Source organism: Pipra filicauda, unplaced genomic scaffold, assembly GCF_003945595.2.
Source record: "Pipra filicauda isolate LSUMZ 115617 unplaced genomic scaffold, ASM394559v2 scaffold33_size4404698_pilon, whole genome shotgun sequence".
NCBI classification, from domain to species: Eukaryota; Metazoa; Chordata; class Aves; order Passeriformes; family Pipridae; genus Pipra; species Pipra filicauda.
The window spans coordinates 4000022-4027693 of NW_024104465.1; the positions used below are offsets into that span (position 1 = coordinate 4000022).

At 44.0% G+C, this 27672-nt stretch overlaps 1 protein-coding gene across 7 annotated transcripts; it reads left to right on the forward strand.

The window, feature by feature from the left end:
• Positions 1-111: 111 nt before the first annotated feature.
• Positions 112-27463, forward strand: GIT2 (GIT ArfGAP 2). Of its 7 annotated transcripts, XM_039384213.1 has the most exons (21): positions 112-223; positions 5023-5156; positions 5683-5795; positions 6492-6597; positions 6895-6981; positions 7083-7213; positions 7690-7784; positions 8440-8485; positions 9332-9383; positions 9859-9931; positions 10252-10349; positions 10631-10742; positions 11648-11790; positions 12563-12712; positions 14762-15010; positions 16384-16473; positions 19032-19114; positions 19207-19389; positions 20925-21050; positions 24263-24326; positions 25170-27463. In XM_039384213.1, exons 1-21 carry the CDS (start codon positions 172-174, stop codon positions 25380-25382), a joined length of 2400 nt encoding a protein of 799 aa, XP_039240147.1. In that variant the 5' UTR covers positions 112-171; the 3' UTR covers positions 25383-27463. The 7 variants fall into 7 exon arrangements, with proteins under 7 accessions (XP_039240147.1, XP_027567025.1, XP_039240145.1 ...); XM_027711224.2 differs by lacking the exons at positions 16384-16473; positions 20925-21050 and adding an exon at positions 8983-8988 and having other exon boundaries at positions 116-223; XM_039384211.1 differs by lacking the exons at positions 16384-16473; positions 20925-21050 and adding an exon at positions 8983-8988 and having other exon boundaries at positions 116-223; positions 9335-9383.
• Positions 27464-27672: the final 209 nt, after the last annotated feature.

Below are 27672 nucleotides of genomic sequence, written 5' to 3' on the forward strand. Positions count from 1 at the left end.
GGCAGGTCCCTGCCAGGGGCTGACACTGCGGGCTGCCAGGAGTAAAGATGGCGGCGCGGGGCGCCGTGCGCCTGCGGCTCGGCGCCGGGTGAGGCGGTGCGCATGCGCGGTGCCGGCGCGGGGCTGGCGGGGCCCGTTACCGGCCCCGCTCCCGCTCCCGGCGGGGCCGCGATGGCGAAGCGCCTGAGGAGCAGCGAGGTGTGCGCCGACTGCAGCGCGCAGGGTGAGCACCGCGCCGGGCCCGGCGGCACCGCCCGTCCGAGCGCCGGGGGTGTCACCGCCCCCGTGAGGGGCCGCGATGGGATGGGTGGGAAGGGACCTCCGAGCTAATTCCGTCCCACTCCCTGCCACGGGCTGGGACACTTTCCTCGGAGCAGGTCGTTCCCAGCCCCGTCCTGCCTGGCCCTGGGCGCTCCAGGGGTGGGATGAATTCCGTGTTGGAGCGCCCGGGGGACTGAAGGGGCAGAGCCCCGGGAACGTCCTGTGGGTATCCGGCTGGGCAGGGGGAGATCTGGGGCTCCCCAGCTCGGCAGGGATGAGGGCTGACAGAAGTACCCCTCGCAGACACGGCTGACAGGTTGGCAGTGTGTCGCTGGGAGGGACGGGCTGTCCTGGGGAGCTGGGGAGGTGGGAGCCGGGCAGGGTTTGGGGAGATTCTGCCCTTCCCGTGTTCCAGGGTCAGGGGGGGTTAAGCTGAGCCTTGTCCCACGGCCGGGGCTGGGTGTTGGTGTCCCAGACTGCCAAGGAAAGTGGTGCCGAGGGCTCTGACAGACGCGGGTCGGACAGGCTCAGAGCAGCGTCTGCTGTGTGTTGACACGTCTCTCACTGCAGATTGGTTTGGAGCTTATGGAGACAGATCTTGTCTTTAGAAAGGCAGTTCCATCTCCTGACCATCTGTAGTTCTGCTGCTCTTACATCTAAAACTGTCCTGGTTGATTTTTTTGTTTTTATCAGGTTGTCTTTCCTTCTCTGTACAGACAGTTTTTGCTGTTTGTGTTCTGAGCTGGTTCTTCCAATATAATTAATTATGTATGTACTGAAATTAATTAAAACACTATAATATAGGTAACGTTTGAACGGCCAGAAGAACAGATGTGGGAGAGGGAAGAACAACTTGTATTAAATGTGACTTATGTTAAAAAAAAAAAGAATAGTAAAAATCCCAGTCTTCTTACAGAAGAAATTCTCCCTTGTGAGAGGGATGAGGCTGTGGCACAGGTTGCCCAGAGAAGCTGTGGCTGCCCTATCCCTGGAAGGGTCCACGGCCAGGTTGGAGGAGGCCTGGAGCAACCTGGGATAGTGGAAGGTGTCCCTGCCCATGGCAGGGTGTGGGACTGGATGAGCTTTCAGGTCCCTTCCAGCCCAAACTAGTCTGGGATTCTGTGACTCTACTTGTATCTTCACAGAATTCTGTTTTTGCAGTAAATAGATCTGACATCTCTCACACAAGTACTTGTCCCTATCACGCAAGGGAGCCTATCTATGCTTTTAAACATCAGGGTGTTTTGACTCAGATAAAGCTCTGGGATTGTTTGTCTTCCTTAAGCTGGTCAGGGTATCAGAATCACTGTTGGGATAATCCTGTAACCCGTCCCTTTATTGTGTCGTGTCGTGACATTACAGCATTGTCTAGTATTTATTTATTTGTTACAAATCTGCTGTCTGATCCATAGATGTAAAGAAACCTTAATTTAATCCTTTCTTAAATAAAATAGATCAAACTCTTCCTTTCCCTAAAGCAGAGGGGTTTGTCGGGGGGTCGGCTGTGTCAGGAGCCCTGGGGGCTTCACCAGGTCGGGCGTGCCTGACACCTGCATTAATTAGTGCTTCCCCTGGGACTTCCTCAATACTCCCTTTGTTTCTGTGGCAGAATGTGGAGAGGCTTCTGTTACACGAGCTGATCTTACCGGAGCCCTTCTGGTGCACTTCCTATCCCAGGCAGGAGTTCACTCTCAGACCCACGGCTGGGCTTGTCATCTCACGCTTCCTGTTTTGAATCACCCTGCAGGTTCCTGAAAGTGCTTGGCCCTGGCTCTGCAGCCTCTCCCCTCTTGTCTTCTGTATCAAAACCAGTGTGGGCAGCAGGACCAGGGCAGGGATTGTCTCTCTGTGCTGGGCACTGCTGAGGCACCGCGAGTGCTGTGTCTGGTTCTGGCCCCTCACGGCAGGAGAGGCATTGAGGGGCTGGAAGGGAACAGAGCTGGGGAACGGTCTGGAATGCCAGGAGTGGCTAAGGGAGCTGGGGGGGCTCAGCCTGGAGAAAAGGAGGCTCAGGGGGTACCTTCTGGCTCTCTGCATCTCCCTGACAGGAGGGGGGAACCAGGGGGGGTCGGGCTCTGCTCCCAGGGAACAAGGGACAGAATGAGAGGAAACGGCCTCAAGCTGTGCTAGCGGAGGTTCAGGTTGGAGATCGGGAGGAATTTCTTCATGGAAAGGGTGGTCAGGCATTGGAAGGGGCTGCCCAGGGAAGTGGTGGAGTCCCCATCCCTGGAGGTGTCCAAGGAACGACTAGACATGGCACTCAGTGCTCTGGGTTGGGGGACAAGGTGGGGATCGGTCACAGACTCGATGGTCTGGGAAGTCTTTTCCAACCTAAATGATTCTAGGATTCTGTGTATTTTGGTATTGGCTTAAGCATATTCTGATCAAGTCCATAACTGGATCTCTCTTAAAAATGACTCAAATAATTTCCAGCACAGATGCTTCATTCCGTTAAATTTAAACCCAAAACATCCATTTTCCCATAAACTGAGAGCACTTTCTGCTTCTTCAGCCTGCCTAATACCACATTCCTTCTCCCTTTCCCATCCCCATCTGTTCTTTGGAACAAGTAAATGGTGCTAAGCCAGGTATGGATTGACGTGAGGGGCCACAGATGCAGAAAACAGGCTGCAGTGCTTCACTTCCCTCTGCTTTTTGATCAGTGCTCTCCCCTGTGCACGGCATCAAATCCATCCTGCTCTGTGTCCTTTGGGCTCCTGGAACCTTTGCAGGAGCAAAGAGCCTTCTCTTGGCCCAGTGTGCTCAGCTGCTCAGTTTCCCTGCTGAATCCATCTGTTGTCTTTCCTTTTGTTTTCCTTTTACTGCATTTATTTGCATCCCACCGTCAGTATTTCCAGCAGTGCCCTTTTTTGAGGGACTTTACCTAAACACAAACCCTTTCAGCAATGCGATTTCTCTTAGGTACAATGTGCAAGCTGAAATTACAAGCAAAGCCTTGGCTTTTATTCTTCAGCAGAGTTTTTAAACCCCTTTTTCTGCTATGAAATGACCAAATAAACAGTGGCTGATTTTATCGGGGTGAGTTGCTGTTGTTTGGAGCCAGTTGAGTTGGGTATTGGGGTGGATGTAAAGAAAACCCCCAACGCTGACTGTTGGTTGTGCAGTGAGTGATGCTCAGGAGCAGCCTGGGAGCAGTGACAGGAACAGGAAAGGGAAGGATCCCGAAGGATGTGATCTGTGTGTGATGAGCTGGGCTCTAACGAGAAGGGACCAGGCTCATTAATCTGGAAGGCTGCCTCAGTTTGTGTCCTTGGGTTACAACAGATACCTCTCACTTCCTTGCCATTTTTTTCCTTCTTGGAAGTGAAAGCTGTTAAAGTAATGGAATGATTTAACAAGGAGGTTGTATGCATGTTATTAATTTGTTTTTTTAAATTAAGTTAGGGTTTTCCTTAAAACATCTGCTTTAATTGGACTCTGGGCTGTGATGGTTATCGTGGGTGAATAGGCTCCCATCCCTCGTGGCCCAGGGTCCAAACAGGTTTGCCCGCATTGCCTTCAGGACAGACAACATCAGCTCTGCTCAGAAACCACAGCTGTGATCAGATCTCATGTTCAAGGATTCAGCCAGTTTGTTGCATGGGTCAGAGAAGCCTTTTCCCTGATGCACCATTGCTCAGATGTGTTCTGACAGCACTCAGAAGGCCTCTCATCAGATACCAGGCTCACGTTGTACTCGGCCTGAGACTCATCTCTGCATTTGAAATTAAGATCTTTCCAAAATAAAAGAGAACTCCTTGTTTTCCTTTTTTGTTCTCCTGCGATGTGCTAGGTCAGGAGCTCTGTCTGGCTGCTCGGTTGCCTGTTCCTGCAGGGTTCTGGCACGTTGAGTTTCACGTGTCACTGACAGAAATTGGAGTTTCTTCTGGAGGCTGAGCTCCAAACAGCCAAAGGACCTGTTTGGTGTCCTGCTGGGCATTTATTGTTTCAACCTGATGTACCATTCCTACTCGATTTTATGCTTTCTGATGTTTGAAGCTCCGTAATTGCTCATATATGTTATTTACTACTTCTCCTCCCATCAGTTGTCTTTCTGCGTTGCTTGTAAGATGATTCAGTTTGGATCTAACGAGAGATAAAGTTATTTTGCTTGACAGTTTTGGATATTACTGAGCCTTTGACTTGACATGTATGTACCTTTTTTTTTTTTTAATTATGACACTCTTGAGTGCTTTTATTATTTAAAGTGGAAGTTGAAAGAACATTACAATAATATAGAAGTAAAGACTGAGTAGTCAGGGAAAAAGCCTGACTGCTGTTCCCACTTTGTGTGTATGGACTGGGTGTTTTTAAAAAAAAAACAATAAAGATTTTTGTGGCAGGTTTGGAGTTTTTTCCCAAAAATAAACCAACTGGAGTTCTTCCACAGAATAGGTAGGTGCTGTTGTTAGGAATGTGGGACTCCATGAAATACCAAGTAAAGCACTTCAAGGCGGTGATAAATTCAGTGTCCTGTTATGCTTGGAAAGGAAACTCTTTTCATAGGAAGAACTGCAAGCAGTGGGTTTTCCCCAAGTTTCCACAGCGGGTCTCCTTGCTATCCTGGGAATCCCACATCCCCCAGGAGAGCAAGGGCTGGTGTTTCCCATTCTCCCAGCACCCAGAGCCCCTGGCTGTAGCATTTACAGGCTCGCAGAGTGGCTAAGCAGGGAAGAAGGCAGAGCTCCTTGTTTTGGAGTCTGTGTTTGAAATATAAGGTCATGTTGCCTCCTGTGTTGTAATTAATGGGTTCTTTTCCAGATCCTTGCTGGGCATCCATAAACAGGGGGATTCTGATCTGTGACGAGTGCTGCAGTGTCCACCGGAGCCTGGGCCGCCACATCTCCCAAGTGAGGCACCTCAAACACACGCCGTGGCCTCCAACACTGCTGCAGGTAGGAAGGAAAGCTGTCTTCCTTGGTTAAAACTGGATATATTAAATTTTTTTATATCTTTAAACTGTTGTTTGAGAGGGGCTGGTCCTCTTAATCTTTCATTTTCTAAATTAGTCTCCTCTTGTTTCTCTTGTTTTCTGTGATGGACCACTAATACCAGACCACTGAAATCAGAATTGTCTCTGCCTTTTTAATTTGATACCTTTGCTTTGGAAGGTCACCTCAATTTTCTTTCACACTTCTGCAACAGATCTGCATCAGCCTAAATTTTCAATGTATAGCAAGATTTTCTTTTCAGTAGAACTGCTGTTGGGAAGAGAAGGGAATTTTAAGGAGCTTTCTTACTACATTCCACATCATAACCTCCTCAGCACGTGCCCAGTTCTGATATCCCAGTAGGTTCCGGATGCTGGCACACAGAATGGGAATCTGTTGGCTTGATGTCTGCTTGGAAATAATTACAGATATTTGATTAGTGCAGCCAGCAGCACAATGTCAATGCCTGTGTGTGTATCCTGGGTTTCAGATGGTTGAAACGCTGTACAACAATGGTGCTAATTCCATCTGGGAACACTCTCTGCTGGACCCTGCCTCTGTCATGAGTGGACGGCGCAAGGCCAGCCCACAGGACAAAGTGCAGTAAGTGGGAAATGGCAGAATTATTATTTTATAGAACTGTAATTATTTTTTTCAGCAGTGACAGAGCAGCAAGGAATCCATGGGAACTTGTGTGTGTTTTGTTGCTGGAGGAGAACAAGACTAAATTAGTTATTGGTGCACCCATTATTATTTTTTCTTTACTTTTCAAGGATTAATTTTTAAAAATTTATTGCAAAAATTCATTGCTTGAATTCCCTGAACTGTTGTCTCCTGACCTCTCACTTTAAATAGTGATTAGTCTTTGAATCAAAAGACTTTTAATTCTCATGCCACGTGCTTCAGTTATCTGAATGCTGCCAAAAAAACTGAGTTTGGCTGATGAATTAAGCAAAAAATTGGGAGATTTCTGTCACTGATTATGGTGCTTCATTTTAAAATGTCAATAACTGCATATAGTAAGTATAGATCTATAGTTGGCATAATTTCTTTTAAGAAATACACACCACATGCTGTGGTGTGCAGATACTTTGATATTAGTAACAGAAGTTTGCTCTGCATAGTCAGACAATCAGCACTGGGTTGTTTTTTAATGAAAATATTTTTCCACGTCTGACTTTGCCACCGGCAAAGATCTGATTCCATCTTCGCGTGTGAATTTTCCTTTTTTTCTAGAGCATCTATATTACTATGAAAGCACTAATATTTCTTTCCTGTTGCCTGGATTTCTGTTTGCAGTCCCAACAAAGCCGAGTTCATTAGAGCTAAGTATCAGATGTTAGCGTTTGTGCATCGCCTGCCGTGCCGGGAGGACGACAGTGTCACTGCCAAAGACCTCAGCAAGGTGAGGGGGCACCTGCAGGGACAGCACAGCAAACCTGACTCACTTCAGTTAGCTGCTTTTGATTCAACTACTGCAGTTTTTCTGCACTACTGCATAAATAAATAGAGTTTAGCTTCACCCTGAAGTCACTTTTTTTTGGTGATATGTATGGATACTGGAGGTGATGGTTGAGAGGCATTAATTTAGGTTAATTGGAGAAGAACTCTTGCACACCACTTTCTGAAAGGATCACTGAAAAGCAAATGGTGATTCACAGTTGTTGCTGTTGTATTAAATATAATCCTGCTTCTTTTCCAGCAACTCCATTCCAGTGTAAGGACAGGGAACCTGGAGACCTGTTTGCGACTGCTTTCCTTAGGAGCTCAAGCCAACTTCTTTCATCCTGTAGGAACACTTTTTTCATTGTTTTGTTAAACAATCAATTATAGCTCAATCTTCTGCTCAGGCCTGTTGATTAAGTAGATATTTTCCTTCATCCCTTGTAGGAGAAAGGAAACACCCCTCTCCATGTTGCTGCTAAGGCGGGACAGACTTTACAGGCAGAACTGTTAACGGTTTATGGTGCTGATCCTGGCACACAAGATTCCAATGGGAAAACTCCAGTTGACTATGCAAGGTAGAAGCTCTGACATACATTACCTGATGTTCATAAATCATGTGAGGAACCTGCTTAGATACATTTCTCTCCTGAAAATAATCTGAATGTTAAATGCTAATTATACTTTTTCTAGAAAGAGTGGATGCATAAAGAGTATAAATAGGCATTTTCATCATTTCATAGCTCGTGTTCTGGGTGCTTGAGACAGTTGTGATCCCAATGACACAGGCTGTGCTGTGCCAGGCTAGCAGCTCTCAGAAAAGGGATCTGAGGAGAAGAGTGTCTGCAGGCTCAGCCAGCTGAGTAGGCTCCAGGGGTGTGGAATAACTCGGGAATTGCCGTGGGAAAGGGCTGAACTGCACAGATGGGTTGGGGCGCACAGGATGGAACCAGGTTGTGGGTCTGTGCTGGGTTGTTCTAGATCAATTTCTGTGACCATTTTTAATTCTGTGTGTCTCAATGACTGACTGATGTCCCCTCTGTGTGTGACCCAGGCAAGGGGGGCACCACGAGCTGGCAGAGCGGCTGGTGGAGATCCAGTACGAGCTCACAGACAGGTTGGCTTTTTATCTCTGTGGCAGGAAACCAGGTAAGCACAAGAAACTGCACTCTGAGGTCTGTTTAGTTATAGGACAGTTCAGACTGTGGTATATGATGTTTGTGTCAGTGTTAGTGCACTTTTTATATCCATTTCAGATATTCTAGTATTTATATTCTGTATAAATTATACAGGAAGAACCAAAGAAAGTATAAGATGCAAGATTAGTGATGATGCATTTAAAATTCAGATAAAACTGTAGGGTTTTAAATATACCTAGATTAAAAATTAAGCTCCTTTCTCTTTTGCCACATATGCATGTTCTATATATAAACTGTAGAAACTCTTCCAAGTCGTTTCTTGCAATTGAAATGCAAAAGCAGGGGAGTGTTAATTAAGTAGGTTCCTTTTGAACACAAGCACACTTACAAGTTTTTAGCCATTAGCTACCATAAAGTCACCTATTTTAGAACTTAATATTCTTTTTTAATAGGATTTTAATACAGTTAATAAGCCTCAAATGGAATCTTTGATAACACCAGGAAATTGTGGTAGGAGTCTTCTTTTAAGACTTGCTAACTCCGTGTAACTGGAAATTGAGTAATTGCATGCAAAATAAATTATTCTGTGTTTGCCTTTTCCTTATATTCTTGAAAATTATAGACCGGTACCAACCTATTAAAGTGCAATTTGTTTTCAACTCTAGAGCACAAAAACGGGCAGCACTTTGTTATACCTCAGATGGCAGACAGGTAAGTTGCTGATTCCATGGAATGTTTGAAAACATCAAAATAAAAAAAACCCTAATGATTACATTTAATTTTCTTTCTGAAACACCTTTTAAGCCTGTTGCCATTCCAACTTTTTATGTGTGCCTTTATTAATCTTGGAAGCTTTTTTTTCTAGAAAGAATATTTTCATATAAACAAAATCAGAAAATTATAGAAGTTTGCTGTGGTTGTTAAAATGGAGGGGGAAGGTGAGACAATTCTATCAAGGAAATACACATGAGAATTCCTAAGAAACAGATTGTGTAATAATTTAAGGAACAATTAAGGTGGTTTCCTGATTTTTTAAAATAATACTTACAAGAAAGCTGTGTTTTCCTCTGAAAATATTTTATACTTTTGATTATCTGAGTGTTTTTAAGTTTTGGTTGTGAATCAATGAAATAATATTTGTACCAAACATATCAAGTATTAATTACAAGTCCCTGTTTCTCTTTTCTTGCTGTGCAATTGGAAATAAGACGGCTGTAAGTAAACTACTGTCCAACCTACTGCTTGCAAAATTTCTATGAAGAGCTTTAATAAAATTAAAATTATATGGGTAAAAAATTGTGGGTATCCATATTCCAAAGGATTTTTGGGATTATTTTTATTTTTAAATTTAAGATTGTTGTGTTTGAAAGCTTCTGAATACGCTAATTGTGATATTGTATTAGTAACATCAGTGTGTTAAAAGTGATACTAAAAATACTAAAATATTAAGGGGTTTCAAATAGAAGTGACATTTTAATCCCTGAGTTATTGGAATGTATAATTTGTGTTTAAGCCATGACATGCTGTAGATGTAATGATCACATCTTGTTTTCATAGCAGTCTGGATGTATCAGAACTGGCAAAAGCAGCCAAGAAGAAGCTTCAGTCTGTAAGTAAAACTCCTTTTCTAGACATGGCAAACTCCTCACTTCATCTTTCAGGCTTCCTAACACAAGGATCTCTTGAATCACCCACTGCAGGAACAGCTGGAAACAAAAATATTTTGTGGGCCTTCGCTGTTCAGTTAATCCCAAATCTGCGGTGGTGTTTGGTACCTCATTCCCACAGTGGCTCTGCTTCACCCAAACACACGAGGTCTTTTTGTGGTCAGATAGGAGAGAAAAATCCATTAACCAGTAAAGAAGTGTAGAACAGAATTGTTGTCTTTGTACCCAGAAACTGGGTGATCATCCAAGTCTGCTCCAGGGATTTACCTCACTGGGCAGGCTGAGAAAGGAGCATTTCTATAAATTATATAGGCTGAAGAAAAGAGAGCAGAGTTATGCTCTTACATTTTCTCTGTTACAGAGATCTTATTGGATTTAATTTATTTTCAAGCTGTAATTATTCTCTTCCATCCTTAGCTAAGCAACCACTTATTTGAAGAGCTTGCCATGGATGTGTATGATGAAGTTGACAGGAGGGAAACAGATGCAGGTGAGTGAGGCTTTCTGGAATGAAATAAGATAAATCCGAATTGTTACATTACAAAAAAGATGCTAATCCAACCACATGTTCTGTTGAAATGCTTCTGTATTCAGTAATTACTGCTGATGGGAGTTTCTTTGTCTTGCATTGTGTGAAGGGGATGTTAATTCAAAAAATGCTGTGTTTTTCACAGAGTAGGGAACCCTCTGGGGAAAAAGCCTTCCTTTGAATTGATTGTGTTTGAAATTGTCTTTTATTCTTTGACAAGAAACACTGTCAAATAGTACAGGAAGGTTATTCCCTGTTTTTGTTTTTTCCCTCTGGAGCAGTTTGGCTTGCAACTCAGAATCACAGCACACTTGTGACAGAGACCACGGTGGTCCCTTTTCTTCCCGTAAATCCTGAATATTCCTCAACCAGGAATCAGGTATGAAATCTTCTTAATGCTGAAAAATAGTCTAATAGGCCAGGTAATTTAATAGGCCTAAGGAATATTGCTTTACTATATTTTATTACTGTAGAAGAGTTACATCTACTTGGAAAGAGGTTAAAATAATTTACGTTTCCCTTTTAAGTCACACTTTTTGCAATAAATGTAATTGAATAGTCAACTCACTCTAAGTGTATAGTCTTAGTTTTTCTGGGAACTCTGCTGTTCATCTAACACAGGATGTACTTTTATTTTCCCTGCATTATTCTGCAATTTAGGGAAGACAGAAACTGGCTCGATTTAATGCCCATGAGTTTGCTACACTGGTCATAGATATTTTAAGTGATGCCAAACGAAGACAACAGGGGAATCCTCTCACTGGTTCCAAAGGTGAGTGAGCTTTTGTTGTCAGCTCCTCTGAAGGCAGTTCCTCAGTAGTTCAGTCATTCCCAGAACCCTTTCAGCAAGTGCTGTGTCAATGGAGAGAGAGAGGGATTTTTTTTATAAATAGAAACTAACTCGTGGATATCAGGCTACTGACAACAGGCAGTAGGCCACCAAAATAATGCCCAAATACGGAAGATTAGTCTGTTAAACTTGGTATTTGTAACAAGAATCAAGGGGAATATGTGTAATTTAGGAACATTCTTTTGTGATGGTTGTGATTTTTATAATAATTTGATAATATTTTCTGGAGTACTCCTGAGCAGTGCAACAGTGACACTTGTCTCGACTGGCATCCGGGATAATGGCAGGGGTTTAGATGCTGGAATTTCTGGCTGCTCCCTACATGCAGGATGTGGCTGTAATTTAGATCTTATTGCTAATTCACCTAACAAAAATGTTTATTTTCTGTATTTCTTGAGCTTGACAGATAGCAAAGATCACAAATAGTTGTGTTAACAACAAGGCAGAGCCACAGTTCTGGCCGTGGTGGTATGAAATAACATTGGAGCACTAGTTTTCCCTCTGGAGAGAAAACACAAAAAAAATCTTTTCTAACTTTTAATTTTTCCCTGTATTTTTCATTTGAATGCTGGCATCCATTTGTCCAGGGTAGTCTGTTGGGTTTTTTTAATATGTGTGAATTTCATTGAGCTGTTAAAGCGTGATTCTCATCACTCATTTTAACTTGACTAAAGACTTAGAAGAAATGAAAAGGCAAAACCATCAAACTAGTTTTGGACAGTGGTAATTCATACCTGCTAGGTGGATCTAAATTAATGTTTTAAAAGTGTGCACTTCCATTTCTTCTCCAAGCTCCCTTGTATGTTTTTTAATGTGTTGATCTGCAGAAAATGTGGAACTAATACTCAAATCAATCAGCAATCAGCACAGCAGTGAGAGTCAGGATAACGACCAGCCTGATTATGACAGTGTTGCTTCAGATGAGGACACAGATCTGGAAACAAATGCAGCTAAATCAAACAGACAGAAGGTAGGCTTGAAATAGTGATACACACCCTGAATGTTATTCATAAAGAGAATCCTTCCCCTTGTGAAGGGATTTAACTTGCATAAATGATCAGAAAATGGATTTTAAAATTAACTTTCGAATTAATTTTGTAATCATGCCTCACTCTATGAATTTTCTAATAAGATTAAGTGTTGTGACTTGAGGAATTTTTACTGTAAAAAAAAATGCTTCTCTAGAAAAGTAATGTGTATATCTGGAGATAAGATAGAGACCTAATTGCACAGATGAAATAATTGCATGTACCAAAACATCCTCAATCAGTGATTCCATGATATTTCATGAAGGTACTGCTTCCTACTGAAGAAATATTTACAGCAGACCAAGGTGAACAAGTGGTTTAAACCATTCCTGAAAATAATGCAGAGTGGTTGAAAAAGGGGCAGGAGGTCTATTAATTCTGCTTTATTTTCCCCTGATGATATGCACACTGGATGTTTAGCAATCTATCTTTTATGACTTTCCAGTTCTTTATTGCATATTTTAAAAAATCCTTATGAAAACAGTATTTTGTCACTGAAATGCTGAGACAAATGTTTTTAGAGGAGCTAAGAGCTGATTGACAGCAGATTTCTTTTATAGTGGACTAAAATGATGCTAATTAATGGATCTTATTAATTTAACTTAAATTGAACTGTGATTCTTTTGAAGTAAATACATGAAAAGCTGTAGAAGTGTCATTGTTTTGTTTCCTTCTTTCTCGATGGTTTACATATTTTTCTGTTCCTGTTCCTAGAGCCTGGATTCAGACTTGTCAGATGGACCAGTGACAGCCCAGGAATATATGCAAGTTAAAAATGCTTTGGTGGCTTCTGAGGTGAAGATTCAGCAGTTGATGAAAGTGAACATCAACCTGAGTGATGAGCTGAGGATCATGCAGAAAAAGGTAACAGGCACAACTCTGTAACCCCTCAGCTCTTGGGGTGTCTGAAGTTATTAGAATAAAACTGCTGGAGCTGAGGATGCAATAACCCAATACTGGGATAGTGAGAAAACTCATTTTAAAGAGCTGCTCTGGGGTCAGATATGACACTATATATATTTATGTGCAACACATGCTTTGAATGTTGTTTTTTCTGGAGCTGATGCTGATCTAACCCAACAAATCATGATGATGATTTGACTTATGTCAAAACTTTGACATAAGTTTTCCAAGTAACAAGACAGTTTTTGCAAGTCTTGTGTGTTTTTATTGTCTTTAAACAACGAGGAAGTAAGTGCCATCTATATAATGTACTTCCAACTTTCCCAGTAAATATGTTGGTGGGTTTTTCCTGTTATTAAGCCTAGCTGGAATGAAGAGAAATTAAAATCCCCAACCTAGTTTGGCTGTACAGAGTGGTCTGCAATGTGACAATACAGTATAAAGTTCTTGTATACCAGGAGGCCAAGATTTATTTGTTTCCCTGTTTTTGAATCCATGGGAAATAGCACCTATAGGACATAGTGATAAATTCAGTTCCTGCCTTAAACCTGCACTGTGGGTTTGTCTGGACAAAGGTAAAGTAGAGGTGTCTCATTTACAGCACAAGTTACTATGTGTAGATGGTCTGATACAAAGAGAAAACTGAGCATTTATGCTAAAATCCTGAATTAAAAGCTCAAAAATCTGAGTTTGGAAGCCAGGCCTCTAATTCCTTATATAAACAAATCAAGAATTTGTTGTGTGCTTTGCAAATAGAGGCTTTTGTGGGGTTAAGGAGAATTTATATCTGTACTGAGTTCAGTCTGCTGCCTGCCATGGTAGCTAGAAAGGACTGGCTGCTTCCTCAGATTAATCCCTTTAATTACTGTTTAAAATCCTATTTTCCAAATAATTAAAATCCTGCAAGAGTGACATGTAGAGAAAGTTTTTCAGGCTGTGCTTGTGCAGGTGAACCTGCTGTTCTGGGCAGAGGTTGATGCTTTGGAGGGTGGTGAGACTGTTCAGCTCTTTGTACCTGAGGCCAGGCTAATTCAGCAGGTTGGAATATCCTTGTTTGTTAAGGGCCAATATTCTCTTCTGTTGTGTTCAGATCTGCTGGGATGGTGAATACTGGGGGATCTCACGGTGTTTCCTTGGTCTTTTAACAGCTTGTACTGGTTGAGCATTTCTCTTGCATCAACTGAATTAACTTTCCACTTATACTGAGTTTCTTTAAACAGATATAGTGTATTTAGGGTAAAAAAAAAGTCTTCAGAGCCTGTAAATTAATGAGGCTTTAGTATATTTATGTGGTGTAGAAGGAGGGAAATCATTGCTGTGCTGCAGTGTTCTTTACTGAATCTTTTCTTTCTGATGTGTTAATATAGCAAACTTACTCCAAGTAACTCCACCAAATAAAACGGAATTGGTGCATTTTTACTATCAGTCAAGTAATAATCAAAAGCTTTAAAATGCTTTCTTCTTGGCTTCTTAGAAAGCAGTAGCTGATGCTTAATTTTCATAAGCTAAATTTTCTCCTTGCTTTGCAAAGCAAGCTCGAGTTCCTTTGTGCTGCCTCTGGTGTCTGTGCTGCAGTTCTGGCATTGTCACATTTCATGGGCCTTATGTTAAAGTCTGCTAAATTCTTGTATTGGCTGCTGAAATGGATCACTTTGCTTGGAAAACTGTTGTATTGTCAATCCTTTCCCTCACAACCTCATTATATCCCACAATTCCTGTGCCAGTACGGCAGCCTGGAAAGAATGGATCGTGTGTTTTGAACTACAGCACCCAGTGTTAAGATCTAAATTAGCTTGCAGTGCTGGAAATCAGCACCTAAATATTTCCACATCTGGAAAACAGATGTTTCTGTGCTTATACCAAGCAAGTCAAGTAGATTTTGAAAAAGAAATGAACCCCCAGCCACCAGTAACTGGATTTGGTATTAAAGCTGACAAGCGTGTATTGCATGGGCAGTTTGCTCTTGGCACTTGCTGTTAGGAAACAAACACTGCTAAACATTTCTTTCAGCTTCAAACGCTGCAGAGTGAAAATACCAACCTCAGAAGACAGGCCACAACCAATATCTATCAGGTCCAAAGTGGTTCTGAGTACCCAGACCCCACCACCAATTCCTCCTTAAAGCGGCGCCCGTCGGCCCGGGGCAGCAGGCCCATGTCCATGTACGAGACTGGCTCGGGGCAGAAGCCCTACCTGCCCATGGGGGAGGTCACCTACCCAGAGGAAAACAGCCCAAGGCTGCAGCCCTTCCCTCCACACGTGAGTAAAACTGCTGCTGCTTCTGCATTTCTTCTCATATTCAGCTTTCCTGGCTCTTCCAGCTCTGCTCGTTCACCGACGCTGCTCAGCTCTGCCTCAGAGAGGAAAAAACCAGAGGGAATAAGAACTGTGAGAATTGTTCATGTTTGCTGTATTAACATGTCTGCAGGAGCCTGATGGTTTGAAAAGTAGAAGCTATAGCAGTTCTGGAACATGTAAACTGGAGCTTTTGGCTTCTGCTCAGCTGTTTTTTTTAACCACAATATATATGCCAAATATCAAATTGTGACTGTCTGAAAATGAAGAAGGAGGGAAAGTAGTATTCAAAGAAGGCAGGTAAAATTCATGGCTTTGTTCAGATATACAGGCAGGTGCCAATTTGTGGAACTTCAGAACCACCTTGAAAAAGTAAAATTTAAACTGAGTTTTCCTCAGACCACCAGTTTCTTTCTCTGAGTTTGCAGCTGGAGGCTGGAGATGGTTTAGATCTGTCAGTCAGATTCTTCTGGTTTAGTATTTTCCTGTGTGATGTGCAAATAGTGGAGAGGGAGTTCCCTATTACTAAAGAAATTTTGTACAGAGGTGTTCACACTTTGCATAAGTGACCCAGCACACACCAGTGCATTTAATTAATGACTGCATTGAATTAACTAGTACAGTTAATTTTTTGTTGTTATCTTTTTAGGTTTCCCCATGGGCAGAAACACCGGACAGTATTTTTTTGACACATATTTAAAATTTGTGGATTTGTTACAGCATCTTTCCCTGTTGTTAGCACTGTCTTGTATTTCTTTCCAGTTGAATGATTAAGACCTTTAAAATATATTTTGAAGTTATGGCATGAGGGAGGGCAAACGTTCCATGCACATTCCAAAAAGACAATTGAATGCACCAGGGAATCAGTGCAGAAATTTGTCTGCTGGGTTTTTCCCTGCCTCCAGTTAATTAATTTAAACTATGACATTTAGATCATTTTGAATTATATTGGCATGTTGATACAAAGGCAGTTCTGGCAGCAAGAAATGTCAAAATTCATTCGTGTGTGATAGTGTTTGCAAAACATGACAGTGCCCTGTATAGGTCCTTTGGTCACTTGGTTTGAACATTGATTTGTTATGTGGAGTTAGTTAATTTGGCATTGTGGTGAATATATTTTGTTCTCTGTGGAATTTGGCACCTCTGGAGTGTCAATATTAGGGTGACATCAATTGTATTTTGAAAGAATTAAGTCCACTCAGGCTAAGCCGAACTCTCAAAATCATTCTTGCTTTGTCATCTCCATGGTTTTAAGAATGTTCCTTTATTTAAGTTAAGAGTTTATTTGTGTTTTGTTTGTGGTTTTTCCCGAGTGTTTTTCTCTTTCCCATTTTTAGATCGGGAGGAGTGCGTTTGTGACCTCCTCTTCATCTCTACCTTCCTTCCCCTCCACGCTTTCCTGGTCAAGGGATGAGAGCACACGAAGGGTTAAGTACCTTCCCACCTTTCCCCTGGAGGAGGTGACATCTCCCCAGAGCCAGATGCCTCTCTCTTCCCCCTCTCTCGCTGCCTGGCCTTCTGCATGGAGCAGAACTCATCCCTTCATTCCTTCTGCCACACACTGTGGGCACTTGCCTCTCTCTAACTTCACAATCTCTGGCGTTTAACACCACACACAGTTCTCAGATCACTTGTTCAGCTGCACAACACCAGAAGACAAGTTGGTTGCTGCTTGGACAGTGATTTTCCAGGCGCTCGCTGATATTTCTAAGCCGATGTACAACTCTCCCTGCTGACTAAAAGCACTGCATGAGGCCTGGCTTCAAAGCTGCTTTTCCTGGGGGCTGCACTTTGCACCAATCCAGATGGGCCTGACTTACTGTTTGTCTTATGGATAACAAGTTTGGGGGTTTAGATGTTGAATGGCCATACTCTGACCTCTCCCTGCCAGGAAACAGAACCTCCTTTTTAATTTCTTCTTCTCCCCATTTTATTTTGGCTGTACAGTGTTTGAACATATCAGTGCAGAAAATATTAGATTTGCAAGTAGGGATGGATGATAAAAATGTCAGAGAAATATCCTGCTTGGTCAAAAGGAAATCTGGATTTAGCTCTAGCTGATAGCAGTGCTGTGTGGTACTAGAAGCTTACAGAGGGTTTGTTTTGTTTTTATTCTATGCTGATTCTATATTAGTGATTCCATAGTATCCTATTCTTTGTGATTCATTGTTGTGGTTTATTTTTCTGACCATATAATAGAGCTTTGCACTATTTGTATTGATGTCTCTACATCTGGGAGAGGGGAAAGGTTAGACCCTACATGTGATAGTTTCCTGTCTTCAAAACGTGTCACTTTTACAGTTGATCTTTACCAGCTGTTCTAAGGAGTGTTCAAAAAATGCTGGTTTTTTCCTTCTGTGCAGAGTAACTTTAAAGGGTCCATACTCCAGGTACTTCAGTGAGAATTGCTGGGTTTAACATTGGATGAGTGTTTAACAAACCTACTGGATCTCAGCCAATGAAAACCAGTTCCTGGTCACATTTTCGCTCTGTTCTTGAGGTAGAAGTATTATTTTGTAAGCAGATTCCTAAGTGTATGGATCAGGGATGCAGGTTGGAGGTGTCCCTTGCAGTCTAACACTTGAGATTCCCTCCTCATGACTTCAGGGTTTCTGGAGAGCCCCAAGGTTGGTTGTTCAGCAGGGTCTGTGGAGGACCCTGAGCTGCTGATCTCTGTGCAGAGTGACACTGGTGTGACATGTTTGCACATGGACAAGCTGTAGTGGGCACTTCTGATGGGCTGTGCAGTTTTTAAAAGACTACAGTAGGTGGATGTGTGGTGATCCTGGGGCCTGGCTGCGGATTTGGCCTCCAAGCTCATTTTGGTATTCCATTCTTCATTCCACCTTCTCTCTGGGATCAGCCTCCCACTTTGCAATGGGCCTACAGTGCTCTGTCCAGTAGTGTCCAGTCTCTGCTTCCCTGCATCCCTCCTTCCCTCGTTTCAGCTTCTACTTTGGAATTTGCCCTGCTCCCCTTTTGACACCGTTCTTCCATGGCCATCTGTTCCTGGTGGTTGGGCCTCCCACCCTTGTTGCATCCTGTGCTCTGCTCTGGGCCACGTCTCTCACTTATTTGGCCTCCCAGCCTTGTATCAGTATCAAGCCTTCAGTGGCCTCAACTCCTCACATTTTGGCTCCCCACACCGTTTTGGGCTTTAATCTGCAATGGGCCTTGTCTGTTCTTGTGTCAGCCTCCAAACTGTAATGGGCTCCAAGTCTCCTCCATTCTGTTCCCTTTGATTTTCCACCCACAGTTTGTCCTCCAGCCATCATCTGTCTCCTGTCTTTATTTTGACTTTCCCATTGCCACATCTTAACCCTCATTTTGGTCTTCCATTTTGCAGTGGGCTTCCCAGGGACAGCCTCTGCTCTGGTGTCAGACCCCGGTGTTTGATTTGGCCTCTCTTCTGTCATGGCCTCCTTCACTTGGTTCAGCCTCACACCCTGTGTGGGGCTTCAGTTCTTGTTTCACCCTCCCACGCCGGGTTTGATTTCCCCTCTGTGTTCAGCCTCCCACGTGGGCTCTGGCCTCTGCTCTGCCATGGGCCTCCTGCTCTTGGTCTGGCCTCTTTCTCCCTGGGGTTCTGCCCCTCTCCAGTGGGCTCATGCTCACTGTTCAGGCTCCTGTTTCATGGTCCTGCCCTCTCCATTTGGCCTCTCCTCCTGATGGGATTCTCCCTGTGTGCCCTCAGGGCAATTTCAGCGGCAGGGGAAGGAGCTGTGTCTGTCTGTCTGTCCTGCCTCGCTGGGTGCCTGGCGCTCAGGCTGGTGGGGCTGTGCTGTGCTGGCAGTGCCCAGGGCCTCAGGTACAAGCTGCAGCAGGAGCCTGGCATGGGGTGAGGGGGCACAGCAGGCTCTGGGGACAGCAGCTGGTGCAGGAGCTGTTGTGCTGAGAGCAAGCCCACATACATGGGAACAGCACTGGGCACAGCCCAGGGCTGCTCTTCCCTGCTCAGGCTGAAATCAGTCTGTGTTCCTTGCAGGCCTCGAAGCTGGAGAAGCAGAGCAGCGTGTCCGAGAGTGACTATGACAACCCCACCACCCCTGTGGAGCTGGAGGAGCCAGGGTAGGTGCTGTGACACTGGGCTGACACCCAGCTCCATGTGTGCCCCCAGCCAGGCGTGTCCCCAGGCTGACCCCTGCCTCGTTCCCCTGCAGGTCAGGCAGGAAGGGCCGGCAGAGGAGCGTTGTCTGGCAGGGGGAGGGATCCATCCCTGAGGACACAGACCCAGCCCCTAGCTCCAGTTTGCCCAGTACAGAAGATGTGATTCGGAAGACTGAGCAGATCACCAAGAACATTCAGGAGCTGCTGCGAGCGGCACAGGAGAACAAGCATGACAGGTAAGGGGTGAGTGCTGGAAGAGCTCTGCAGTTGGTGAGAAACAAGGAAAATTCTTCTGGTGTTTTCACCTGTAGTACACAGGAAGGTGAAGAGTACAGCCCCTCCATTTCACACCTATAAAATGTGTAGGTCTGGTGTTTCCTGGTGTCCTAGTCCCTACACCACAGGGTGAGTGGGAACGAGTGACCAGCCCCTTTGTGAGTGGTTCTGGCTGCAGTTCTGGTTGTCCTGCCCTGCCCTGGCCACTGCCCTTAACTTGTGCAGTTCTGCTGCAAAATAAGTGTTGGTTTAGATAAAAATCAAATGTGTTACAAAGAACTTGCTGCAAGTTTCTCTGGGATCTTCACACTTCCGTGTCCGTAGGTAAGGACACCTCACACAAATTTGATAGTTACACCAGGGCTTGTTTTAGGAGAAAATTACAAAGGAGGGAGAAATTGCCTTTCTTCTGAGGTGTTAGTACAGATAATGTACCAACAAAAAGTATTTTGAACTGTTGGCTTTAGGCACTGCTGAGTAAGCGGGGCACTGACTCAGCACGTCAGCTTGCAGCAGCTTCAGCTCCCTCAGGGAACTTCTGATCCACCTGAACAATTAATATCCAGCATAGATGTGAGTGAGTAAAAGTGATACTGCCCTTGCTGATCATCAGGTGGTGCTCCCACATAGCTCTTCTAGAAGGCTGTAAATAAGAATTACATATTCCCAGGTGTTAATGCATTTTAGGGCTGGAACACTTTGGTCTCCAGGAAGTCAGACCCTGCAGGCAGGCGGGTCCTGCTCTGCTCCAGCCTCTGTGCCCTCTGTGAGGAGCAGCAGTGGTTTGGATTGAGCCCTCACTTCCTGCCTCGCTCAGAGAAGTGCACAACAATGGGGCCACTTTGGTTCTGTGTTTTTTCCTCCTTGTACTTTTCTATTTTTAGAAGGGCCAGGGCGGCCTCTCCCCCTGACGCTGAATGGTGAGTTCTAATGTGCTTGTGCTGAGCTCAGTGCCCTTGGCCAGAACCTTTTCCACTGCAATCCCTTATTACTTGTTTCTCACAGAGAAGCAACAGTAAGAGAAGCTTTAAATGAGTTTAGTTTATGTGTATATCACAGTTTACAGTATTTGAATTTTTTAAAAATCATTGAAAGAAACAGTAGAACACACCTGGCTTTCACTGTTAAACTGATCAGATGTTTAAACAACCTGTTACGTTCATTTTTGTTTTCTTGTACCATGTGTGGAGTGGGGTGTTTGCCTGTACTTAGATGAGTGTCATCTTGCAAAACACTGAACTATGAAGCTGCTGATCTTTATTTTACTATTCCCTGGCATCCTTAACACAGGGGAATGCTTCCTTACCAAAATGAGTTACTGGGGATGTAATAATGCATCCTCCAAGCTGGTGGTGGGAACACTGTAGGGAAAAATCATGTGCTGTGTAGATAATTGGAGAGTAAAAAAATGATGCAAGAATATCATCTATTAATGAAACACGTTCTTCCTTTCTTTCCTCGCTCTCTCCCACCCCTTTTCCCATGCTCTGAGCAGACCCTTGGAGCGTGTGGGCACACTCCAGCTCAGACACAGCCTCGGCTGCTCCGGCACACGGCTCCCCTGGGCTGAGAGAGCTCCCCTGCAGCCTCTGACCATGCAGCAGCCCAGCCCTGCCTCTTGGTACTCTGGCCTCTGTCCCTGCCTCCCAGGCACAGTGTCCTTTCTCTTTCTCTCTGCTGCCTCTTTCTCTCCCACTCCATCTGCACAGGGGTCATGGAGGGCGATGCATGAAATGCTCTGGGTGATCAGGGACCTGCAGACCTGGGACAGCACCTGCAGTGGCAGCTCCCAGTGTTGATTTGGTGGGGAACAGAATCACAGCCTGAACTGGAGCTGGCTCTGGTGTAAAGGATTCTCCTGTCTCTGTTCTGTTTGTTGTCCTTTGAGGTAAATTAAATTACAACAACTTGGCTGGAACTGGATGATCATAGAACTATAGAATCACAGAATGCTTGGGGTTGGGAGGGACCTAAAGACCATTGCATTCCAGCCCCTGCCATGGGCAAGGACACCTTCCACTATCCCAGGTTTCTCCAAGCCCCCTCCAACCTGGCCTTGGACACTTCCAGGGATGGGGCAGCCACAGCTTCTCTGGGCAACCTGTACCAGGGCCTCACCACCCTCAAAGGGAAGAATTTCTTCCTTTAGGAATAAATCTTTGAGGTTTTATGTTCCCTTCCAACCCAAACGATTCTGTGATTTATGAACTAACAGCACAACATGTGGTTGCTGCTTCTGTTGCACCATTGCAAAAGAAGCAGGAATTTCACATCCCCACTGCGGAACATTCACACCTGATAGCTGAGTGTTTGTGCAGCTGGGGGGCAGATGAGATCATTTGTATCTCAAATCAGTGAAAAAATGTGTTTATATAGGATCTTCCAACCCGACCAAAATACTGTTTATAAGTGCCTCAAATAAAAGTGAAGTTTAAGTGAGACGCTCTTTAGAAGAACTTCTCAGGTTCAAACCCCAGCTGACAAATGTCAGGATTAGAGGAGGAGATGAACACAAGTTACTGGTAATGATGGATTCTTTTTCCAAGCTGTCACTACTTGAATATCTTCCTGATGTCTCACTGCAATGTGTGTAAACCCAACACACGTGTCAGAGTATTTCATGAGCTCACAGTGAGTGTTTAGGTGATAAACTAAAGCCATTTCTCCAGGACACTGCAGCTGACCTAGAGAACATACAATAAAACACATCATTAACCTGGGTCTTTCATTCAGGTTACTCTGAGGGCTTTCTCTGCCTTGTTAGCAAAAGGTTTAATCAGCAAATTTCCCTTTTATGAGGTGGGGTGCTAGTCAATGTGGCTGGTCAGGGAGCAGATTAATCATTAACTCAACAGCAGAATGGGAATGATGGTGAACTTGAAAGACCTCTCTCCACTTTTAGTTTGGAAGAACTCATGTGATTTCAGACACATGGAAATATTCCTTTTACAGCAATTTTCCTGCATTGCCGAAATGACCCCAGTGTGTTGCTTCTCTCTCAGTGCATTTGCAAGTGACTGATTTTTACACCTTTGGTGTTGCAAGATGACTGAATAAATAACAACTGGGGAGTGGGTTTGGGGGCTCTTTTTGCTTGAAAGGGCATTGACCTACCATAACCTACAAATGCTGAATAGTTTTCTTGAATGCTCTTACGTAGTGATTTTTGAGATTCTCATGTTTAAGACTGAATCATGTGAACTATCTTATGCTAAAACTGAGTCTTTGAAGCATAAAAACGAGTCTTTTGAAATTAGACTTGTGACAGAGCACACTAACACTTCACTATTTACCATAAGTTTCACAGCAGTTTATGGTAAATAGTTTTAAGATCTATTTTGAACAGACCAAATTTCATTTGGTGTATAAATCAGAAGGAAAATCTGTGAGGACTAATGGAACCTGTCTTTGCTTTATGAGCTAAGTCACCAGAATTACAAAATATTTAGCCTTAAACTTATATGTGGTGAAAGCAGTTGGTAGTTTGGGGATGCATGTGTGTGCAAACTGCTGTGTGAGAATTGTGTGTTGTTTGTTTACTGTGTATTAATTAATCTAAGAAGGCATCTTGGTGTTCTGAAATTGCCTTCATGTGATGTTTTACCTTTAGTTAAACTTCACCCAAAAAGTCAGGTTGGAATTCCATATGGGAAGTTGGGCACAGCCCATCTCAGTAGGGGTCTGGCCTTTCCATTTGGAAAATGAGAAAGGGAAAATACCTGCATGGCGCTGCATTCCTGGCTTCACCTGGTTATGAACACAGGAGTGGAAATAAACTTACTCAGGTCCCACATACAAAGGGATTTTTATTTTTTCTATCTGCTTTTAGTTGTCAAGACTGCAAAAAAATTTGCCTTTTTTTCCCCCAAAGCACCTCTGTATCACCAGATTTTGTTTAAATATTTGCAAGCTGCAGAATCTCACTTTACTTTGTGCCTGACTGACATGAACCGGTTTGGTTGGGCATAGTGTCCTGCACACAGCAGTAATCCACCAAACAGTGAGCTGAGCCACTCTCTGTACACTTTGGAGATGAATTCCAGTATCTAAACTGTTGGGCGGGGGGGTGGGTTTAAGAAATGTGAGTATGAATTAATGTGCAGTTAATGAACTGTTGCAGCAACTCCAGAGGAGGCCATGAGGTGGGTAAGAGGACTGGAGCACCTTCCCTATGGAGACAGGCTGGGAGAGTTGGGGCTGTTCAGCCTGGAGAAGGGAGGGTTGTGTGGAGACCTCAGAGCACCTTCCAGTGTCTGAAGGGGCTCCAGGAGAGCTGTAGAGGGACTGTTCATCAGCAACTGCAGTGACAGGACAAGGGGGAATGGGTTCAGACTGACAGAGGGGAAATTTATGTGAGATATACAGAGGAAATTCTTCCCTGTGAGGGTGGTGAGACCCTGGCACAGGTTGCCCAGAGAAGCTGTGGCTGCCCCATCCCTGGAAGTGTCCAAGGTCAGGTTGGACAGGGCTTGGAGCAATGTGGTCTAGTGGAAGGTGTCCCTGCCCATGACAGGGGGTGGGACTGGATGGGCTTTCAGGTCCTTTCCAACCCAAGCCAGTCTGTGATTCTGTAATATTCAGACACATTTCCATAATTGCATACAAATGAAGGCTTTCCTGACAACAGTTGGTATAACAGGTGTGAACAGTTATTGCCTCAAACCCACTCTGAAGAACAATGAAAATTTAAGAAATAATTTTGCACTGTTGGTTAAGTTCTTGCTTTTTCTGAAGTTAAATAGTTGTTTTTAGAGTAATAGCCACTGACTAGTTTGAACTGGAAGAGGAAGGAGGGTCTCTGCATAATGAATAACCCAGTGCATCTTTTTGCAGCTATATACCGTGCTCCGAGAGAATACATGTGGCAGTAACAGAAATGGCAGCTCTGTTCCCAAAAGTAAGTACCTGCCAGCATCAGAATGGTTTTGGCCTCATTCCCCATGTGTAGATTTCCCTTCATAATAAAAACCAAAAGCCAGAGGAAGGGAGAAATTATGAGGTGTTTTACACATTGCACCTCTGCATTTATTAACATGGCAACTGGGAAGGGCTAAAGTGTGAATCCAGGCCTCTAATTGTACTCTTGAACTTAAAATTCTTAAGAATTGCACGTAGTTCCTCCAAAACTGGAGGCTACTTGGATCTAGCTTGAGGCATTGTGTGGTTATATGGGAATTTCACTAGACTCATCACCCCCTTTTCCATCTGAGTGCTGGTGCCTGGATTTCTTACTTGCAGGCATGTTTAGATCTGTTACCCATCCACCAGAGTGATCTGTTTGTTCACAGCAAATTTAGGGAGAGACATCTCCATGACTGAGTTCTTGTGAACTTACTTACCTTTTTAAACTTACCTTACTACCTAAACTTACCTACCTTTCTAAAACTGCCAGCAAAGATCTAAGGCTGTTGTGCCCGTCTGCACTGATCGTCCTGGACACGCCATCCCCTCCTGCCAGCCAGGACATGGGCTGGGAGCAGGAAACAGGCACCAGAAAATGTGTATGAGTAACTTCCTACGGGAGAGTGAAGCAGCATTCCCTGTGCACTGCCTGGCAGGGGCTTGGAATCTCCCTGAGATGAGAGAGGAGAAATTGCGTCTCCTGCCGCGCGGAGAGGCCTGTGCAGAAGGACAGGGCCTGGCAGCAGATGTCCCCCATCAAAGAGCCCTTGTGAGCACTCCCAGCTGCTGAAAAGGGTTTTTTGTTCTGCCTAGTTCAGCTTCTGCTTTCCCTCCCCAGAAGCCCAAGTCGGAGCTGGTGAGGACGTCCTTGCGCCTGCTGACCTCCAGTGCCTACCGGCTGCAGTCGGAGTGCAGGAAGGCCCTTCCCGTGGAGAGCAGCCCCAGCACGGACATCCAGCTGGTCACACAGCAGGTCATCCAGTGCGCCTACGACATCGCCAAGGCTGCCAAGCAGCTCGTCACCATCACAACCAAAGAGAACAACAACTGAGTCACTCGGGGCTTTTTAGGCTTGTTTTTTAAAGGTTGGATTTCGACACCTAGGTGTGGGACTATTCGAATTTTTACGAGGAAAAACTTAAAGGGGCAAGAAACTTTTTTTTTTTTTTTAAACTCAGTATTATTTTTGCATGTTTTCTAACAATCTTATGATTAATTTAACCCACTGCCTTATTTTGTGCCTGTGTTGCCAGTGTAGTTATGGATAATAGCATGTTGCAAATAGCTGTCGAGCCAATACCACGTCCCAGTGCTGTCTCGAGCTCTTGTAGATGTTTCCTTGGGGCCACGTTCTGCTTTCAGATCCTGCTTGTGGGACTCCTCTGGAACCACCTGCACGGATGGGAGGGCAGTGTCTGCCTCGCTCCGTCCATCCTGGAGCCTCACCTGCCAGGATCCTTCTGGATGAGGCTCCGAAGGCTCCGGGACCCTCACTGCCAACCAGCAGGAAGGAGGTTTGTCATCCTGGTAACGGGGTACAAGCCGAATATTCTCTCTTCCCATATCAACTGTTGTGCAATATGTTTTTAGTCTGCTAAACCAATAGTAGTTGTGGGCATCCAAGCTTGTTACGTGTAACTCTACAAGGTCTTTGTCACTTTATCTGTTTTGGAAGGAATTTGAAACTTAATAGTTATTTCTTTTAGTTGTCACTATGCCATTAATATATATGTTTGATGTTACTTTTAGGGCATTAGTGGTTAAAATATTATCCTTTGTTTCTGAGTTAGTAATTCTTTCTTTAAGTTTCCTACAGAATTTTCCTGTCATCTTCAAGGCACCGTCTTGTTTGCAGCAGCCTTGCTCAGTAACTCCACATCCAATTTCACTAAAGGTTTCTGTGCTAATTAACAAAAAAAGGAAGTTAGAAGAGTGCCAGTGCAAAAGCAGCTGTGTCTGCCATGGTATATGACCTCTGTACCTCAACATATCCAAATGTGAAAACATTTCTTATATCTCCAAAGTTTTTTATGCAAATCCTTCAAAATTTGACAACTTACTGAGTAACCCCTGCCAGGCTGCCTGGCCCAAGGGTGGGTGGGTCCCCAGTGGCCACGTGTGCTCCAGGTTTCTTCATTCCTAACAGTTCACAAAAGTGTGTCAGTCCATAATTTTAAAAATGAGACATCTTGGGAATCTGAATTTCAGGTGTGAGAGGAAATCACTAATTTTTGCTCTGCCTGTGTCCCATTTGGAATTGTGTTGTTACTGCCCAGGAGCTGCAGCAGGGGTTGGTTCCTTTTTAAATTATGGTGTGTTTGCATGGATATCCAAACACAAGTGCCATAACACTGCTGGATTCCTGATGCTGTAACTGGCTTCCAGAGTCTGAGGGAGGAAGGAATGGAGAGAGGAGATGACAACTCAGTAAATTAATGTTCTTCACTGTGGGGTTTTATTTCCTTTCTGCCCTTCTGACTCCCAGAAGCATCTGTAGCCTGATGGGAACACAGGTAGGCTGAGATTAGAACTGCAAAAAACCTTTTTGAAACCTCCTTCAAAATCATGCTCCTGGCAATTAAATAGTGAGAATCTTCTAGGAACTTAAATTGGAATCACTGAAAGGCAGCAGCTGGTCTTTTTCAGTGTCTCAGGACACTTCTGTGTGCTGTTCTTTAACATATCTTACCTGCTTTCCAAAGCAGGGTGGCACTGAGTTATGGTGTTATTTATCTCTTATTTAAACCTGCCTTTGATCCAAACCCAAGGGACACTTTGGTAACTGCCAGCCCTTGCTCCAGCTATGCTGAAATCAGAGGGGTTCAAACCCAGCGGGGGAACCCACGAGCAGCAAGTTCATTAACCCTCCCATCACACAGCACTGCAGTCACAAAGCTTATAGCACCTGAAACAACAAAGGTGGTTTTTTTTCTTTTATTACTAGATCTCCTCTTGTTCCCCTGTAAACAAACTTGCTCTTCCTTTACAAAATGCTGCAGAGGAAAGGAAAAGCTTTTTTGCCTTTTTTAAATCCTTGTATTTATCAGTGTCATTCTGTCTGTACAATATTTTGACCTAATCTTTTGTTTACAGTATTACTATAAAATGCTAAAACCCTTTCGGTGTGTGAAATAATTTGGGCTTATTTGACTGCTGCTTCTGGAAATATCTTGGAAAAGGTTTCTCTAGTTGAGTAAAGTGCTGGGGTGCCTTCCATCTTTGTCACAGCCCTTTATCAGCTCCTTGTGCTGTGACAGGACTGATTTCAAGGTGCAGTTGCCAATGATAACAGCAAGAAATCAAGTGCAATAATCAACTCAGTCTCCCCTCCTATTGTTTCA

Excerpts from the sequence above, each read along its gene's own strand:
- GIT2 (XM_039384213.1), top strand. The coding sequence starts at position 172 with ATGGCGAAGCGCCTGAGGAGCAGCGAGGTGTGCGCCGACTGCAGCGCG. Across the intron at positions 12,713-14,761 it reads TGAGGATCATGCAGAAAAAG|CTTCAAACGCTGCAGAGTGA; the intron begins GTAACAGGCACA and ends CATTTCTTTCAG. Across the intron at positions 16,474-19,031 it reads GGGATGAGAGCACACGAAGG|GCCTCGAAGCTGGAGAAGCA; the intron begins GTTAAGTACCTT and ends TGTTCCTTGCAG.